Genomic DNA, 19,177 nt, shown 5'->3' on the forward strand with positions numbered 1-19,177 from the left:
TGTGTGTGTGTGTGTGTGTGTGTGTGTGTGTGTGTGTGTGTGTGTGTGTGTTGAGGGGAGCATCTCTCCCAGTAGATTTGGGTCTTCAGTCAGCTGGGCCCGGCCCACCCATTCAAGCTGCTTTTTCCTCCCTCCCCAGGTGTGGTCTTCCCTTACCAGCACCCCCAAGGGCGCTACCAGTTCAACTTCCACGAGGCCCAGTGGGCCTGCGAGGAACAGGACGCAGTGGTGGCCTCCTTTGAGCAGCTGTTCCGGGCCTGGGAGGAAGGCCTGGACTGGTGCAACGCAGGCTGGCTGCAGGACGCCTCTGTGCAGTACCCCATCACGCAGGCCCGACACCCCTGCGGTGGCCTGGGCCTGGCACCTGGCGTGCGCAGCTACGGCCCACGCCACCGCCGCCTGCACCGCTATGATGTGTTCTGCTTTGCTGCTGCCCTCAGGGGTGAGTGGAATGGCTGAGCACAGGCCTGCGGGTGGAAGGGCAGTGTCTGGGGAGCTTTCAGACCTCTCTGCCCACCCTGCTGGCACCTTCACCTGGAGGTCTGGAGCACCCGCACATGTTGAAGCCATGTCCAGCTGAGTTTTTTTTTTTTTTTTTAAGTTTCCTGGTGTTCATTAGGGATGTTCTTTATTTTATTTATTTATTTTGGCCGCGCCTTGCAGCATGCGGGTTAGCTCCCCAACCAGGGATTGAACCCATGCCTCCTGCATTGGGAGTGTGGAGTCTTAACCACTGGACCACCAGGGAAGTCCCCCAGCTGAGTTTTGAGTGCTGTGCTGCTGTTGCTTCACACGAATCATTGGTTTAGTCATTCATCAAACATTTCCTGAGTGCCCACTATGTGCTGGGGCCAAGGCTAGGCACTGGTCATCATAGACAAATAAAACACAGCCCGTCCTCACAAAGGAGCTCATTTCATGGGAAGATAAATGAATAAAAACAAATTGGTTCCGTGCCATATCCCAAGCACTTAGAAAATTGCCTGGCACATAATAGGTGCTCAGTAAATGTCTGAGTGAATGAGAGACTCTGATGGGTCCAGCAGAGGTGGGGCACCAACCCAGGGTGCAATTAGGGAAGGCTGGGGTGGTGTACTGATATGACTGGAGGAGCCCCAGCCCCATGGCAGGTAGGATGGCACTCTCAGAGAGGGAAGTTACCCCCCAACAGTATCCACTGCAGATGCCCATAGCCTGGCATCTCCCTAGGCTCAGAGAGCTGTCAGGTCTTTGGGGGCTGGTTGGTGGGGTCTGGATGGGCTGGCATTGCTCCAGGCCCTGTTGTCTTCTCTGGCTGCCCACTCCACTGCGCAGCTCTCACGCCCCACATCCCACAGGGCAGGTGTACTACCTGGAGCACCCTGAGAAGCTGACACTGGCAGAGGCAAAGGAGGCCTGCCAGGAAGATGGTGCCCAGATCGCCAAGGTGGGCCAGCTCTTTGCCGCCTGGAAGTTCCACGGTCTGGACCGTTGTGACGCTGGTTGGCTGGCAGATGGCAGTGCCCGCTACCCTGTGGCTCACCCACGTCGCAACTGTGGGTCCCTGGAGCCTGGGGTCCGAAGCTTCGGTTTCCCAGACCCACACAGCCGCAAGTATGGCGTCTATTGCTACCGGCCACGCTAGCGCCGGGCTCCAGCTCTGTACTCACGCCTACCCCATCCCCTCACGGGCTGTATCTATTGAGTAGTTCATTTTCCCTTGCAGGTTGGGGCAATTTTCATTTTGTTTTTATACTTTTCAACTTAAAATTTTTTTAAATACTATTTTTTTTTGTAAATCCCACAGATCCTAGATCTTCCCTTTACTCAGGTAGACACTCCAAGGCTCTCCCCCTCCACGAATCCTCCTGCCCCTCTCCTCCAGGACACTTGAGGTTCATGGGCTCATGAGGGTGCTCTCTGCCATTGCTGAGTCCAGCCCCTTTTCCCTGCCCCTGGGAGGCTGGCGCCCAGAGCTGGCAGTGGCATGAGATGCCAGGGCGTGGTGGCTGCAATCCTCCCTCCGCCTCAGCCTGAGGGAGGAGAGGGCATCCAGGGCGGCTGTGGAGCTGGGCTTTGGGCCTTGCAGCCTCCTGCCCCCTCGTACTTCTTTGGCAAGCAGCTGGCCCACATCAGCATGGCGGAGGAGCTAGGGCTGGAAGTGGGTCCCTGGGCTTCTGTGTGACATCCCAGGGAAGAGAGAGACTTTCCTCCCCATTTTTTCCTTTTCTTAGTTCCAAATAGTCCATATTTTGTTCTCATTTTTCCCTATTTGGGGAGCAGCCCTCAGGTGTGTGTACTTTTTTTGGACAATAAATGGTGCTGTGACCCCTTCCTCCACCCCGAGTCCCTGCTCTGGGTCTCACTCTTTATCTCATTCAGTCTTAGGGCCCAGCTCCCTGCCCGGTGGGAATGGGGGACCATTCTGTCCCAGACTTCAAAGGTCGACTGGGTCTGTCCACTGGAGTGGGTGGGAAACACCATGGGCTGCACCTTTGGGCTGCCGTGGTCTGGCCTTGCCTGCCCTGGGGACACCCTGCCTCGGGGGCTGGCCTAGCAGCTGGAGGTGCTGGCTCGCTCTCCCACCATCCCACTCCCGGCTGTGAGTCTGTGCGGACACAGCACAAGAGTGGGAGGTACCTCTCGGGGGACCAGAGGAAGCTGTGCCCTGCAGAGGATCTTGGAGACCAGCCCTCTCTGTGCCTCACCTTCTGTCCCTACCGCCCCCCACGTCAGCCTCAGGAAACCAGACCATTTGCCTCTGCATAGGCACACCTCTGTCACCCACAATCAGTAACGCACTCTATCCTTCACGTAGCCCAGTGCTTCTCAAAGTGCGGCCAGCACCACCAGCTTCACCTGGGAACGTGTTCGAAATGCAAATTTCTGGACCCCACCCCTGACCTGCTGAGTCAGAAACTCTGGAGTGGGACCAGCACAAGCCCTCTCGTTGCTGATGCAGGCTCAAGGTTGAAAGCTACTGACACAGTCGTGTTCCCAATGAATCAGTTAATTAATCAATAAATTGCATGATTATTGCGTTCCTACTATGTGACCATTGCTGCATCCTCTGCTTTTGTCCACTGATCCTTTCCAGATCTGTAGGTAACCTAGGTACGCAAAAATACTTACCAACAAATACTCAACCACACACGTACACACCCAAAGAGACACTAGCAGACTCACACTGGCACACACTAACCAACAGCCAGACACCTTCATAAACACAGAATCAATGCCCGCTGAGCAAGTGTGATGAGAGGGTGGCGCCGACCTGGCCTTCTAAGGAGGAGGCTGGCGGATGGTCACTGCCTGGAGTGCACACTCCAGCTCGACTCAAGGTCTGTTGAGGGAAATCCATAAACAGTCGAAATCGTTTTCGTTGGTATCCTACAGCCTACTTAAGGGCAGGATGCCCAGACCTTTGTGCTAGCGGCTAGCTAACCATTTGACCTCAAAAATGTATAAGCAAGATTCACTGTTCCTAGGCTGTCTGCAATTTTTTTCTTCCCTCTTATAAATCCTGATTTTGCTTCTGTTCTTGGACTCTCTCTACCGATCGACTTTTCCTATGTGAGCAAACAGTGTAAATCAAAGGACCAAACTCCGGATAGTGGCCAGATGTCTCACTTGAGTTGTTCTTTGACAGCATGCCAACTGGCAAATCCATACACAGCACCCGTTGGCTGTCACACACACACACACACACACACACACACACACACACGCACACAATCCATCATCCGCACAGGTACACTTGCGAAAATAAAGCACCACAAGTGTGAGTGTCCCAGGCTTTCTGATCAGGCAGGATCTGCAAGAATTCGGGGTCATTTGATCAAAATGTGTCCCCACTGCCCCCATACCTAAGAGCCCCTTCAGTTGACCCTGGACCATGGTCGCCTTCTCTTTAAATTAAGAAAAGAAGGGAAAAGAAAAGAAATAGATCTCTTCCAATGTCTTTATTATCATTATAATTATCATAATCTTTAGTTTTCAAAAATATAAATAGGTGCACGGAACCCTGGTGCCTGCACGGTCCCGGGGGGTGGGGAGGGAGGGGGGAGGGTTGGGCGGCACTCCCACTGGGAAGGAAATGCCCCCCCGCCCAGCCCTGCCAGAGATCGAGATCGACACCTGCTGGGGTGGCAGACCTGGGTGAGAGGACTCTGGAAAAGGGTCCCTCGGAGGGAACCCGACCCCCACGCCTCGGAAGATCCCTCGATGGCTCTCTCCTGCCCGCTCACCTGCGGCCGGAAGCCACCCCCTCTCCCCCAGGCTTCTCCCCCGCACAGATGGTGCAGCCCTCCGACTCCGTCTCATCCCATACATTCAGCTGCGGTTCCGCACTCTTCATGCCCTCAGGCCTCTGCCCCTTCCTCCCTCCTCCCTAGCTCTCCCTGGAGGTGAAAGAACCAACGATTGCACTGCTCTTGGATAAAGTCAGGAAACAAAAAATTACCTTCTTTATTTAACTTAACTCCTCCCCTTCTCCCCCTGTCCCTGCGCTGGTCCCTGGAAAGGCACAACGGGAGATTAAAGAAACGTCTCTAAACTCAGTCCACGGGTTACAATACGTTTGCGTTGCTTTGGCATTTGGGAGGGAAAATTAGATGCAGTTTTGGCGATTTGGGGGGGGGGGGGGGTGCATACACAATGTGGGATTTATTTTTTTTCCTTCTTTAATGGAATTCCTTATATGACAGAAAGCGACAAGGAGAGGACACCATCCCTGTGGGATGTCAGCCTGGCAAGGCTCCTGGGCTCAGCATCCTGGGCACATCCTGGAAGCTCCTCTCAGTGGGCCATGCTGGGGCGGCTCCTCCGCAGGGGCCGTGAGCTCCGCTTCTGTAGTCTGCGCTTGTAGGTAGAGGCTGGGGTGAAAGGGAGATGGAAACATCTGGGTGAACCCTGGGAAGAAAGTGGGCCAGCCCAGCCTCTCCCCGTCCTGACCCTTCTCCACTGGCTCCCCTCCCTGCAGAAACCATGGGCTCTGGAAGGCAGCCTGAGGCTTTACCCACTTCTTGGTTTTGACTTTTCTTGGAACCACCTTGGGCTAAGGGGCTTCGGGGCTGGTGTTGAAAAGGAAAGTGGGCCACCTGCTTTCATCTTCACCTTCTCAGTGCAAGTGAGCCCTCCCTGGGGGCAGCGGACATCTGTGATTGAGCCCACGGACGGTGCAGACAGCGGGGGGCAGGGAGGAGGACGTGTTGGCGGTATCTAACGCTGTGTGGGGCGATGCTCACGGTCTGTGCAGGTGATCCGAGGGTCCTCCCAGTGCCCGCTGGGCTGGCACCGGATGGTGGGCACATGGCGCTGGACAAAGCCCTCGGTGCACTGGTACCGCACCAGGGAATTGATCTCGTACCGGTCCTTCTTCTGCCTGAAGATCCTGGCGTGCTCCACCACGGGGGGCTCTCCGCAGGCCACTGAGGAGCAAACACCCTTCAGAAAGGGCTCTGAGAGGGTCTCCCGTGATGCCATGCTCGTCATGAGCCAGTATGGCCCCCTCTGGCTGTGAGGAGATGGGCTCAGAGTCCAAGGAAGGGGCACGGAGCCTGAACACCCAGCACTGAGCCCTGACTGCTGGGGAAGGGGTGCTTTCATGCCGCACTAAGAATCTGGAAAACACTGGTTCTAACATTTGGGTTCCTCGATGATTTAGAGCAGCAGTAAGGGAATAAAAGGGAGAAAGGTGGGGAAAGAGGGCGAGAGCTGGGCAGACTGTCTGTGACTTCTCTATGAAAACAGTGATGAGGGGAAAGTGGGAACTAAACGAGGCCTCGGGGGGCAAGGGAGGGGAACGAGGCCAGGAGCGGGAACAGGTGGGGAGTGTCCTACCCGCACCTAGGTGTCCACAGACTTAAAGCTGATGATCAAGGCTGACAACTCAGACTCTGCGACTGACGGGCTTGGGAACCCCAGAGAGGGAGGCTCCCAACCTATGTGTGATTGTGGGTGACTTTCTGTGCTGATATCCAAGGCACCGTATGTGTGGAGGGGGTCTGTCCTCCTGTGACCTTCACCCTCTTCCTGTCCCTAGTGGGCTGGCCCTTTCCATCAGCTCTGGGATGCTGGCATTGGGAGTGGCCCCCCAGGTCAGCTCCAATCTGCTAGTTGGGCGGGTGAGGTGACCTCAACAGCCAGAAGTCCGGGTGACTCGCCCCAGGTCACACAGCAGGAGCCTGGAGTCTTGATTCTCTCCACGCTGCTTATCCCTCCCAGGCTGCTGCTTACCTGTGCCCTTTTTACACGTGAAGGGCAGCTGGTAATTGCAGGGAACGTCATTCCACTCGCCCTTCTCATGCCAGATCATCACCACGCAGTCCTCCCCAGTGGCAAAGAAGTTGTCCGGCTGGTTGGGGCGCCAGTTCTCAAATTGCTGTGGGTGGGAGTGGGGAAGGGGTGAGGAGGGGGCAGCCGCAGTACAGCTTGGCCGGACCCCTGCTCTCCCTCTGCATCAAGCCCCTTCCTGGCGGGGTCGCAAAGACTGCTGGGAGTCTGGTCAGGGCTGTCCCAGGTGCCAAGGAACCCACGGGCCCTCCAAAGAACTGCTCACACCACCTGGCTGTGGTCCTTGCCAGGAACTCAGAGCCCCCAGGACTCACAGTCCCTGTTAATGAGCTGACAACACTCTCCTCCTCCATATGGGCCAACGGGGCTGGTCACCCAGGCTGCCTGCTTGGGCAGGACTGGGAGGTAGAGATATGGCTCGCAAGTCCAGCCTCTGCCATCCCAGGCTTCTCCCTCTAGCCTGACTCAGGGACAAACAAGTCCCCTTTCCTCTAATGTAACTGTTCCCCTCCCCCATGACCCTGTTCATATTCGCCTCTTCCGGGGAGCCTTCCCTGAGGTCCTTTGCTGGCCTCCATCATTTACTACGTGTACTGTTCGGCTGGCAACTATGTTGCTTCCATCTGTCTGTCTGTCTCCTTGAGTGGACTCGAGTCCTCTGTGGGCAAGGAACCACTCTAAAGCTTCCACGTTCCCTCTCGGTGGTTTGCCTTCGTTCATTCATTGCCTTCCTCATCCCTCAAGCTTCCACGTTCCCTCTCGGTGGTTTGCCTTCATTCATTCATTGCCTTCCTCATCCCTCACCCTTCCTTTCGTGCCATTATTCAGTTGTGCAGCCCTGGCCTGGTCTCTAAAGGGACGAGAACGAGACACAATCTCTGATCTCAGGGCTCCCAGTCCAGCAGCTGCTCAGTGAATGTTTGCATGTGATTTGAATGTGTCTCTCTCTGGGGGTCTTTATTCATCTCCTCTGGGCCGCCAACTATCCCGGGTGCCCCCAGCAGAACTCACCAAGGAGTGTCCATCTGACCAGCGGAAGTCTCCTTCGATGGTCTTGTCATTCAGGCCGATCCACTGATAGTCCTGAGCATTGTCTGGAGAGAGGACGTGGGTATGGGGCGCCCTGAAGGTGTCTGAGAAACTTGAGCTCGTAGAGACAGAGGGGATGGAGGGGTGGCAGGAGCTGGGTGGGCTCCTAGGAGCGTGACACCTGCCTCCACGGTCCTGACAAGGGTCTTAGCACCTGCATGTTTGGAGTGCATTTGGACCATCTCCCTGAGCTGACATGGACTGGTGACAGACTCGGGGTTAATCCAGGGCTGACTCTGACAGACAGTGGGCTGTCCTGGGTGCAGCCAGAGCCGTTGGCCCCTCAGGTGGCGGAAATGCCCTTCCCTCCCTCCCTGCCCCCGACCCCTGCTGCCTCACTGGGCCCAAGTCCGCTGACTGCTGTCAAGGGAGATCCTTCGCCCACGTGACCGTTCTCCGTTTGGGCCCCTGAGGCCCGGCGCACTCACTGTTGACAAATTCCTGCTCCTCAGGGGTGATGATGCTGCTCAGGTGTGACTGCTGCTTCCGGCACTGGCCCTCGGCGTCCACCCAGGTCGCCCGGTCGGGGAAGTGGCGGTAACAGTGGCCCTGGAACTTGGTCCAGCCCTTCTCACACAGCTTCTGGTCTGCAACACAGGTCAGGGGCTTGAGGAGAGGGCCTGGAGGCCGACTGGGGATGGCGTCTGCTGCCAGTCTCAGGGCAGGGATTCCTGCGTTCACCCTGCCTTCCGTGTCGCTCCCCAAAGGAAGGGAGAGGCCCGACTGGATCGGGGCTCAAGTTGGAAGCCAAGAGGCCTGGCCCTGCCCCCTCCTCCCCCAGGAGCCTCTGGGAAATGCCAGGGACCCTTTCTTTTCCTGATATTGCCTCCCACCCCCAAAGCTTTTCTCCTGTTGAAGTCTGCTCTGCAGGGCTGGCAGAGCTCAGCAGCCAGGTAAAAAGAGATGGGAAGGTAGGAGGTGTTGAGGCTTAAGGAAAAACATGGCTCAGAGGCTGTGAGGGGCTCCAGCGAGAGAGGGAGCTGTGGGGAAGTGTGTGAAGGGGGCAGCAGCAGGCGGTGCTGGGGGCATGAAATGGAAACTTGGGTGGGGACAGAGGAGCAGAAATGTCTGCTTTGGGTCCAAAGAAGACACAGAGCTCTAAGTCTATCCTATCAGAGCACACGATACTGCCTCAGGGTCCACGACCCAGGAACCCTGGCTTTTCATTCTATTTCTTGGTGGCAGATGGGAAGAGGGGAAGGGCTTCTCTCCTCCCAAGCCTACATTGGTAATGGATTCTGAGTCCAGCAGAAGGCACTGATGTGGAGCTCTTGGAGCAGAGCCTAGAGGGACAGACAGAGGCAGGTGGTGCTGGAACTGGCCCCTTCAGGCTTGGGAAAGCCATTAGGAGTGTGTCTTCCCAACTCGGCCTTTATTTTTTTATTTTATTTTATTTTATTAATTTATTTATTTAACTATTTTTGGCCGCTCTGTGCGGCATGCGGGATCTTAGTTCCCTGACCAGGGACTGAACTCATGCCCCCTGCAGTGGAAGCGTGGAGTCTTAACCACTGGACCGTCAGGGAAGTCCCCAGCTCGGCCTCTAGTGACATTACATTGGTAGCTTTAACTGGCCCTCGTGAGAGCGTTATACCCCAGAAATTGGCAGATGCTACAAATCAGGGATCCTCCTTCCTCTCTGAGAGTCAGTTGTTAAACACCTGCCAGCACGGTATGGGACAGAGGGAATTCCAAGACCCTCTTTTCTTTCTTCCCCTGGTGCCTCACAGGTGAAGGGCTGTCCCTAGGGCCCCGGGGCTGAGTGTAGGGCCATGAACCCCTCAGGCTGTATGGCAGTCTCCCTGGTCTGGCTGTTCCAGGAGGAAAGGACCAGTACCTGAAGGGAAGGATGCTTAAGCTGAAGGGGTGGATGCTTGGCAGGGTTGGAAGACAGACACTTGGGAAGAGCAGAGAGAGAGAAGGGTTTGAGGCCAGCAGCCTTTGAAGAAAGAGGCAGAGCAGCAGGAAGGCTTAGGAGCATGCTGCCAATGTCTTCTCCAAGGGTTTGGAAAGAAAGGCAGAGAGACTTCAGAGGTAGCTGAGCACCTGAGGCGGCCAGAGACATGTCATCCCAGGGCTGATTGTGGGGTCCATTTTTGGGCCACCTGAGTGCCTGAGGGCTGAGTTGGGTGGGCAAAGCTGGAGGCAGCAGCTGTACTGGGAGGGACCAGGGCCATGCAGGATGGAGGCTCTGGGGAAACAGCAACACAATTCCAGGAAGGCTGCAAGAAGGAGCAGGGCCAGAGCCATGGCTTGAAGCACCCTTGGGGTGGTGAGCGCTCAGGATTGGAGTAGGAGAAGAGATGCAGCCCTGCTCAGTTGGGCGACCAGGCCCAGGGCCCGGTTTGGGGGCTCTGGCACCCTCTCTCTGCTCTATCAGAGTGCAGAGCCCTCTGCGGGCCTGGCCTCCACTCCAGCAGGGCACTTCCTCTCCCAGTCTGACACCCAAGAGCTGTTGTCTGCGTGGACATTCCATGCCCTTCTCCCTGTGGCAAATATTCTGGCACCCTGGGGAGGAAATCCTTGTAACTTTCCACTCCCACCCCAGACAAGACCCCATGCACCAATTTCTTGGAGTCTTGGGGTGAAGGTGGAGAATGGGAGGCTGCAGGGAAGGAGGGCCCAGGCCAAGTCTTTTCTTCCAGAAGTTCCCCCACCAGTCTGTAACCTTGGCAGTGCCTCCAAGGAACATGCAATCCAAAACTACCTTCCCACTCTGATTAGGAGTTTCAGTTGCTGTCTGGAAGTTTCTGGGATGTCTAAATTGAGAGTTCATTGAAAATGGTTTTGAGCCCCTAAACACTTCCAGTTCTGCACGGACCATTGCTACTGGCAACTGCAAGCTCCACCTCCCCATTTATGAGACGGGGTGGCCCTGAGATGGGGAGACTAGGAAACACTGAAGGTGAGCAGGCTGTGGGCTCAGTCTGGCCTCAGGAAGTTCCTGGCCCACAGCTCCCCTTGGCAGGGCCAGGCCCAGGTGCAGAAACTGAGGGGCTGGCAAGGCCCAAGAGAGGAAGCTCAGAGCCCTTGCAGCGAGGCTCTGTTCTCTCTGGCCAGCCTTTTGCCTTGCACAAGGGAGGGAGCAAGGAAGCGTGGACCGGAGTGGCACTGACGTGGCAGCTGTCACGGTGGCAATGAGGACAAGGTGACATGCAGCTGTCCTTGTGCATGCATGACTTGAGCATGCTGGTGACACGGGAGCTCTCAGACAGACAGACCATAGCTCTTGCCAGAGAAGAAGAGGAAGGCAGCTTGACCAGTGTGGCACGGTGGCTCCCAAGGCCATGGAGGGGCCACAGAGGTCCCGTGGGCAATACGGCAGGCAGACACATGCCCATGGCCATGCTGGGAAGATCCGGGGCTCTCATCCGGAGCAAGAACCAATGACTCCCACCCATAGTGTCCTTCAAGACAAATGCATGGAATTGGCCCTGTCTTCTTAGTCTGATGCATGCACCAACTTTGCTGGTGGCATCTGGAAGCCCTGGAGCAGGTTAGTGTTTGAAAGGTCCCCCAGAGCCCCACCTTCCAAAGTGCAGGCTGGCCCAGCCTGCATGTCTCTTCTGCAGTCAGATCAGCCAGTGCCCCAGAGGAGGGTTTCCGCAGGGAACAGCAAGAGAAGGAGTGAGAGTGAGTGGGGCCGACTTCTCACTTGTGGCCCCTGAAGTGGCTGTCCGGATGGATCTTGGGGGCCCCACAGGGCCTAGAACCTGTGGTTAGCAGGGAAGGATGAGGGAGGAAGAGGGGGTGCAGCAGTTAGTAACATTAGCTGAAGCCGAGACGGTCGTACCGATCTCACACAGGTCCCCTTGGTAGCTGGGAAGGCATAAGCATGTGAAAGAGTCGATGGCGTCCACGCAGGTGGCTCCATTCAGACAAGGGCTTGAGAGGCACTCGTCAATGTCTGCAAGAAACCAAGGGCCACCATTAGGACTCCTGCCGGCAACTCCAGCTTCACAATTGCATTGCAGCTTCTTTATGGGTGGCCAGCCCTGCTGCTCTCCAGAGCCCTGGATTTCCTAAGAACTGTTGCTGCTGCTGCTGCTGCCGCCATCGTGGAGTGCTGAGCCAAAGATCCAACAAGGGTTTTCTTGGATGTGTGTGGTTCTGGATGGGCAAGCTTGGAGCATGGGAGCCAGGTTTCCCAGTGGGTGAAGGGATCTGCTGCTTCTGAGGGCAAATGCCTACTGTGAGAGTGAGCTTGGAGTTCCTCCAGGACGTCTTCTCTTGTGAATATTTCAAGAGGCCTTGAGGTCTGAATTGGCTCTCAAACATGGTGGTGCGCAAGGACACTGGAATTCCAGTTCTTGAAGCTTGTTTAGAGCTCTTTCTTTTCCTAGCTTCTTCTGTAGTTATGAACCAAGGAAAGAGGACAAGGCCGTGCAGTACTAGAACAAACAAGCTAGAAGTGGTTCACAGAGTATAGGATCGTGAGAAAATGGCAGTGTGGGATATCCACATGAGATTGTTAGATTTTTTTTTTTTTTGGTTGCAGACACCTTCTTTGTCTTCAGTAAATTAGATTCTAGAGTATCTTATAAAGATGAAGCCAACATTGTTATCTTGGGGGGAGGGACAGAGACCCAGCCTAATATTTCCCCATGTAATCTCCTTCCAGTTTAAGGCCTCAGAACATGGACATCTCCAATGAGTCATGATTTCTAGAAGGGCTGCATCCTGGCCAGTGGGAGACCAGTGTTTGAAGCCAGTGAGGCACTTAGTAAGTGGCCACCCACCAGCACCAGCCTGGGATACTGTCAGGTCCCCATCAGCCTCTGTTCCCCAGAAGACTCTTCTTTCCTTCTGTTCTTCTGGTCCAGGATGTTCTTTGTGATCCAACTTCTTTGTGGGACTTACATTGGTAAGTCATTGGCCTTTGCCTCAAATTTTCATCCGTTAGCCAAGGTGAGAACTGAAACTCCTAACCTGGTCTTTCTGCACTTTCAGAGAAGCCAGAGACCTAGAGGATCCTTCTACTCTCTTTGTATTCGTTCTCCAAAAACACCGGCTGGGTTACTTCCTCTGGGAACATTATAAAAGGTATTGTGAAGCTCCTCTTCCCAGGGGATTAATAAAATTCTGGCATGAAAGGGTTCCACTGGCTTATGGGGGCAGCATGATATGTACAGCTATGTTCATACAACCTTCAGGACCTGGCGTGTCTGTGGGTGGTCTCCATGTAGGCAGCTCCCTAAATATGTTCCAGGACTTAGTTCTTACCTCTCATAAGAACTGACTAGATCTTAACGTCAATCCTCTGATAAGAAGATAAAAGCACTTTCTTCTGGATCCTTTTCACTAGTGCATAGCCGATGTTATCTAGACCAGAGCTGGGTTTGTGCAATGGGAGGCCTGAAAATCTCAAGTCCTCAGGTATGTCTCTCTTCCCACGAAGTTCTTGACTTTATTTCACGGAGTGTACACCATGGGCTAGAAACCAACAGTTCCAAGTTTGAAACTGTTCCAAGCAAAACCAAAATGCATGGAGGAACGGACTGAAATCCCAGCATGCACTTGGATTCCCAGCATGCACCAGGATTCCCAGCAGCAGCAGTAGCAGCAATAGGTCAGGCCGGTGGGCGGAAGCTGGGGGAGGTTCTCCTGCTTCAGAAAAGCTACTGTTGTCTTTCGTCCATTAGCGTCATTATGGAAGATGGGAAGCACTGGGCAAGGGGGTATTAAGCAAATGTAGGCGCTAAAGCAGTTGTACAGAGCAGGGGACAGGAGTGGCCCGTGGGGAGAAGAGCCAGACATCAACCCTGGGGCCTCTGGCCAACCCATGCGGGAGAGGGTGGGAGGGCGGAGGCCCCGAGAGAGGTCAGGCCAGGTAGCTTCCAGTGGTCCCAGAAGCTTATTTCACATCACTCGCCCCCACAAGGCGGCCTGAGGACTAGGACAGTTTTCCTTTGGTGTTTGGCCAGGGCACAGGATCTGAGAAGGCTGCAGGGACTGAAACTCAAGGAACCAGGTTCCCGGGCTCAGAAGCTGTTTTATGCAGGGCCCTGGATTCACAGATGAGGAGGAAAGGAAGGGCCATAATCCTGAAGACGAGAGAGCCTGTGAGTGGCTCTGGAGCAGCTTAGAGAGGGCTTCAACAGTAGGGAGAGGGCTGAGCATCCTGTGTGGGGCCTTCTCAGGCTTGTGGTGCATCCTCTCCCCTTCCACTGGCTGGAAGAGCCACTCTGCCCCTGATTTGCCCACCTCTTTCTGTGAAGGCAATTGGAACATTGCTTGTCTTCTGGAACCATGAGAAGAGTTGGGCTGGGCCCTGCTGTACTTTGGGTACCCCAGACAAGGTGACAGCAGATGGAGGACAGGAAGGGCTTTGGGCAACAGGCAGACTGTATGAAAGAAGAGAGGAAAGAGAGGGAGCCAATATCTCCCCAAAATCTTCTCTGAGCCAGACACTATGTCTCACACACACTTATCCTCCCAGCGGCCCTATGCATGGACGTCGCTGGGCCATTTTACAGATAAGAAAACAAATGAAGTGACCTGCCCATGCTGGTAAGTGGGGGAGTCAGATTGGAGAAGATGGAGGGGAGAATTAGACCATGAGGATGAAAGCTGGGCCTCTGTTCCACATGGAGAGAGAGAGAGAGAGACACTGGAGTCCTGGATCTCAGCATCTCATTACCATTTCTGCTGCCCCAGCCAAGGGCTCACCAGTCATCAGTAAGCAGGGACTTTGAGTCCTCTTTTCTCTACTCTAACCAAACAGGATGGTTTGTTCCTGAACAAGGTCCTCTAGTGATATATCTAACTTAAGGGAGAAAATAACTGAGAACCCTGGTAAAGGTGAGGGTTCTGAGTTGGAGACCACAGGTCTCCACCCTGAAGGGGTCTTGTCCAGCTGTTGCCTGGGTCAGAGCCCAGGATTTCCAAGTTAGAGCTTATTTTGTTCATAGAAAAGGTTGAATGAAGTGACAGTAGGCGCTTTTACTCAAGTGATACCCAACCAAAGGGGTTGCCACTCGTAAATAGCATGGTATGAATGGTACCCCTCAAGTTGTTCTGTGTACAACCTGTGCAGCTGTATGTACTGACCCTGGACATGACTTTCCTGGACAAGGATAGGGGGAAAATCTCCTCAAGAAGCACAGAGACAATTTCTTAGCTCAACAGATGCTCTGCACCCTGCAAAGACCTAGGATCAATCAGGATGAACAGAATTGAATACGTACACTCACTTTCTGGTGTATCACAATCGACAGAAGGATTACAAGAGCATATTTATCAGTTCCAATTTGCTTTAAAAACAAACATGATTAGATTAAAAGTATGTTATAGTTATTTATACTATCAAGTTGTCTATATTTTTAAAGTTTGATCTTGAATGTAACTTTAATATCCTGCTAAATTCAATTAGTTGCCTGCTAAAATCTGCCCATGGACTTCTTGGTTAAGTCAAGAAGGTGTAATTTGTATTTTCACTTGTAACCCTGTATTTTCACTTGCTTGGAAAGCACTTCCCCCCACCTCCCAGGGATAAGGTGTCACTGGAATTCAAACATCACCCCACTAGGGGGAGAGACAGAGTCAGGTCATAGATCAGAACCCCAAGTCCACAAAGTAAAAGATGTCAGTTAAACAGAAAAGAGGCTGGTTAAATTTTAAGTTCATGCCCTTCTAACCAAGGAGTTTAGAGAAATCCAGGCAATGCCAGTGATTCCTGGGAAATTGGATGTGAGATCTGATTTCTCAAATTTAGCTGCCCGTTAGAATCACTGTGGTAGTTAATCTTTAGATTAAAAAGAATTACCACCAGCACCAGAGTACCCGCCCCCCCCCCCCCCCCCCCCCCCCCCCCGACCAAGTGAATCAGAATAGCTCAGGGCGGGGCCCAGGTGATTCTAAGGAGTAGCCAGGATTGAAGCCTCAGAATCAGAAATCTAATCCCCACATGAAATACTGTATTAGCAATGGAGGTGGGGAGGATGCTTCTGGTTTTTAAGTGGATCCGAATAGGATAGTCCTGCTTTTCTTTTTTGGCCACGTTGCTAGGCATGCGGAATCTTAGTTCCCTGATCAGGGACCAAACCCGCGCCCCCTGCAGTGGGAAGCGCAGAGTCTTAACCACTGGACCGCCAGGGAAGTCCCCAGTCCTGCTTTTAATTGCTAAAGAATCTAAGTGTTCATTAAACATATTTATTTTGATGTAAAGAGTAGAGATTAATAATTTAGCAAGAACTTATTTGTGGAACGCTGACTAAACAAGATGACACTGATCTATACGGTCTTTTAACAACCTGTGGTTCCCAGTTCTAGAGCCAGATGACAGGTGGGTGATCTGTGGATACTGGACACCTTCTGCAGTCCTTTTGGAAGCACCAGATCATGAGCCTTAATTGAACAGGAGCGACTTGGGACCCCACAGGTAGAGTCATGGACCCCAGATTTTGCATGTGGATGACTCTTACCACTTGCCCTTTAGAGATGACAAAGCTTTTTGTAATCAGTGGCTTGAGAGATGGGGAAGGGGAACTGGTCAGATGTACACAGATGGTCTTAATCCTCATAGCAGTGTTTCTCAGCTCTGACTGCACACTGGAGTCACTTGGGAGTTAAAAAAACCCCAGTGCTGGGCTTCCCTGGTGGCGCAGTGGTTGAGAGTCCGCCTGCCGATGCAGGGGACCCGGGTTCGTGCCCCAGTCTGGGAAGATCCCACATGCCGCGGAGCAGCTGGGCCCGTGAGCCATGGCCGCTGAGCCTGCGCGTCCGGAGCCTGTGCTCCGCAACGGGAGAGGCAATAACAGTGAGAGGCCCGCATACCGCAAATAAAAACCCAAAAACAAAAAACAAAAAAAACCCCCAGTGCCAAGGCCACAGGACCATTCCAATCAGAATCTGCGGGGGTGAGACCCAGGCGTCAGAATTTTTTTGAAGCTGAGAACCGCTACCTTTGACCCTATTTACAAATGAGGTAGTGAGGGCTTGTCTGTGAGTGTCTAGTTGGACCAACTCCAATTCTACAGCTATTCTTCATTCTGGTTCCCCTGAAGTCTGGCTTCTAGCTCTTTAAGACCGACAACGGGTTGTTACGTTCAAGAGAAGGCTTCTTATTTAACCGAGTGTGTTAAACAGCAAACACCTCAGTTCTTGATTGGACTTGCTCAGTGAAGTTAAGCAAATCACCTAACCTCTCTGTGCTGCAGTTTCAAATGGGGATGATTACCAAGCTCTCAGAGCTGCCTAGGAAGAAATTGTGGGAAAGAAAGCCCTTTGGAAATATACACCATTAGAGAAAAGCTGTCCTTAGAGCAGATTAGTTAAGGGCCATTGTCACCTACTTCTAATTTCAGAGGTGCCAGGACATGAGCCTTGCTGTGTGACTTCTGATACCAGCGTCACATTTTTGCTTCAAGCATCAGGTTGGGGAAGCAGTTGCTAAGAATGGAGAGAGGTGTCAGAAGATACCGAAAGAGGGCAAGGGGGTTCTGGTCCTGGTGGCTGTTCCCACCCCGGAAGTCCTGTCAGGCTCTGAGTCTGTTCCTCACTGACCCAGGATGAGCTGGCTGACAGAGCTGAGCTCCACAACACTTCACCCAAGATGAGCCCCCTGCTGCTCTCCACCTGCACACCCAGACCCAGTGGGGGACGTGTCTGCACACCTGGCACGATGCCCTCCAGGGGCACTGCTCACGGGACAGACAGAGCCACTCCCACTGCCGACTGAAGACTTTGTGTGCTGGAAAGCGCACAAGGTCTCCCCAAGTTTTCATAAGGGGCGGGCTCTCCCAGGACAGAGGCAGTGCTCTGCTTTCCCCTTGGGGGTGGATGACAGAGGGGTATGTCTATAGCTCCTGGGGTCACTATGGCTCAGTGGAAACACTGTCCCCTCGGTAGAAAGGCCAGGACCTTCCTAGGAGAGCCTACCTTCTCTGGCCACGGAGGCCCATAGTGTCCTCAGTCACGGCCCCCCACACGTGGGCAGAGGCTGACCCCAAATCGGGAGAGAGTGAATAGGTATTCACCTTAGTGCCTGTTTATATAAACATATATATTTCCTGTCTAAGTGCCAAGGATACAGCATCTTTATATTATGAGTATATAATGTATTATGAGGTGTTATTTTGCATATATGTTAATGTCTATAAACACAGAATGCTTCTTTGTGTACGATGTAAAGGTATTTTGCATGTGTCCTAGGTATGAAGCCCTTTTAGGGAAGGCCTTGGGTCTCTGATGCCTGACTTCAGACAGGGCGGGGCTAAGGGCCTGGGAGCAGCGCAGAGAGCTAACCCAAGAATCTGAGCTTGGAGGGGACCGGGCGTTTCTTTTCTCAAGGGTGGTGATGTTCATGAGCTGAGACGTCCTCATGGCCACAGGCCTCAAGGTGCTCAGGGAGCGACAGGTAGATTCTAATCATCTTGTTTTCAGGGCCACCTTCAATCACAGGATCCCCCAGGCTCCTCACTCATCCCACAAGCTGCTTGGGCAAACAGGGGTCCCAGGGTGGTGGGTGCCCAGGGGTAGGGCACTGCTGGGTCACAGCTGACCTGCAGCCATGAATCCTGGAGCTGGGAGTGACAAGCTCTGTCTGTGTCATCTCCTTCAGGGCCAGAAGGGGACCCAAACCCCGCCCAGGCGCAAGCATGGAGGGGACCATAGGGTCTTTCCTGGAGGGCTCCACTCTGCATGATGCAAGACAGCCTCCATGGCGATTCCCTCCCGGGAGCTGTGGGGCATGACGGGGTCTCCTCAACACACACCCTAGCTCAACATTTCTTTGAAGTCTCAAGTTTTATCTTCAAAATTCCAGCACGTTTTACATTCTACTCATAAAACAATCATTGGCTTGACAAAAAAAACAAACTATTTCTCAGTTTAATTACTTGACTTTTTTCTCCTAAACCTCCATGTAGACCGGACGCTCTAGAAAGACGTGCCGTGTTTACCCTGTGCCTGCTACCCAGCACGTCACTGTGTACTCTCCTTCCCAGTGTGAGAAGCCTGAGCCCCAACTGACCTTGGTTGCCTCCTCCCAACCCCTCTGTCTGCACCCCCCATGGCCGACGAGGCTCTTACCTATGTCTCAGCGCTTGCCAGTGTGGCCAGGGGGACACAGGCATGTGATGTGTCCCTCTGTCTCCTGGCAGGTCCCAGCACCACAGGGCTCCTTGGCACAGGTGGTGGGGTCTGCAACCCCCGGGGAGAGGCTGAGCATCAAGAATGTAGATGCCTGGGGTACAGCGCAGCCTCTACGACCTCGAGGGTGGGGCCTGAGGCCCCAGAAGCCCACAAGGCTGGTTCTGGGTCAACACGCTTCTGAGGACCCTGTCCCTCCTGAGTCCCAGCATCTGGGAGTGGTTGGGGGCTCTCTGACTGGGGAAGGTCTCTCAGTACACAGGGGGAGGCAAGGGATCCCAACGCAAAGAGCAAAGGAAAATCATCGGCCTCTGGTGCCCAGTGCCAGGTTTGTGTCAAGGTGAGGCCATCACTACGGTGCAGAGGATTCACCCGCACAGGGTGGGGGTGGGGAGGCAGGGTCTAAAGGCAGGACACAGCCAAAAGGACACTTCATAGTTCCTTGAACTGTGCAGGTTTTCACCCTGCACAAAGCAAATGCTGGGGGCATAAATGTCCTCAGCAGATTCATTCTCTCATCTCACACTCACTCCATGGGAAAGGGGCATAAGCAGAATTTCCAGCACTATCTAAATAGTGCTTCCCGTGCCAAGTACAGACAGTTGAATTCACATATAAATGTTTGTGTCATGTAACTCCACTGTAACAATAATAATCACGAATCTACAAGTGTGCACTGTGTGCAAAGTATGACGCTTGTTCTCTACATATTTATATCTTGCTT

At 53.5% G+C, this 19,177-nt stretch overlaps 2 protein-coding genes across 3 annotated transcripts in view; one reads left to right on the forward strand and one right to left on the reverse strand.

The window, feature by feature from the left end:
• The window catches only part of HAPLN3 (hyaluronan and proteoglycan link protein 3), a 15,714-nt gene extending 12,693 nt beyond the window's left edge, over positions 1–3,021 (forward strand). Inside the window, exons 4-5 of one of the 2 annotated variants that reach the window (XM_029239507.1) lie at positions 140–442; positions 1,338–2,325. In XM_029239507.1, coding sequence (XP_029095340.1) covers positions 140–442; positions 1,338–1,624 — 590 coding nt within the window. In that variant the 3' untranslated portion in view covers positions 1,625–2,325. Of the gene's footprint in view, positions 1–139; positions 443–1,337 lie in introns of both variants that reach the window. The other variant, XM_029239506.1, reaches the window with a different exon arrangement.
• Positions 3,022–4,776: 1,755 nt separating this feature from the next.
• The window catches only part of ACAN (aggrecan), a 35,136-nt gene continuing 20,735 nt past the window's right edge, over positions 4,777–19,177 (reverse strand). Inside the window, 7 exon segments of the mRNA XM_029237072.1 lie at positions 4,777–4,853; positions 5,226–5,408; positions 6,217–6,361; positions 7,285–7,367; positions 7,791–7,949; positions 11,156–11,269; positions 18,394–18,504. Coding sequence (XP_029092905.1) covers positions 4,777–4,853; positions 5,226–5,408; positions 6,217–6,361; positions 7,285–7,367; positions 7,791–7,949; positions 11,156–11,269; positions 18,394–18,504 — 872 coding nt within the window.

This window comes from Monodon monoceros, unplaced genomic scaffold (genome assembly GCF_005190385.1).
Source record: "Monodon monoceros isolate NGI ecotype Baffin Bay Population unplaced genomic scaffold, NGI_Narwhal_1 Super_Scaffold_21, whole genome shotgun sequence".
NCBI lineage: Eukaryota > Metazoa > Chordata > Mammalia > Artiodactyla > Monodontidae > Monodon > Monodon monoceros.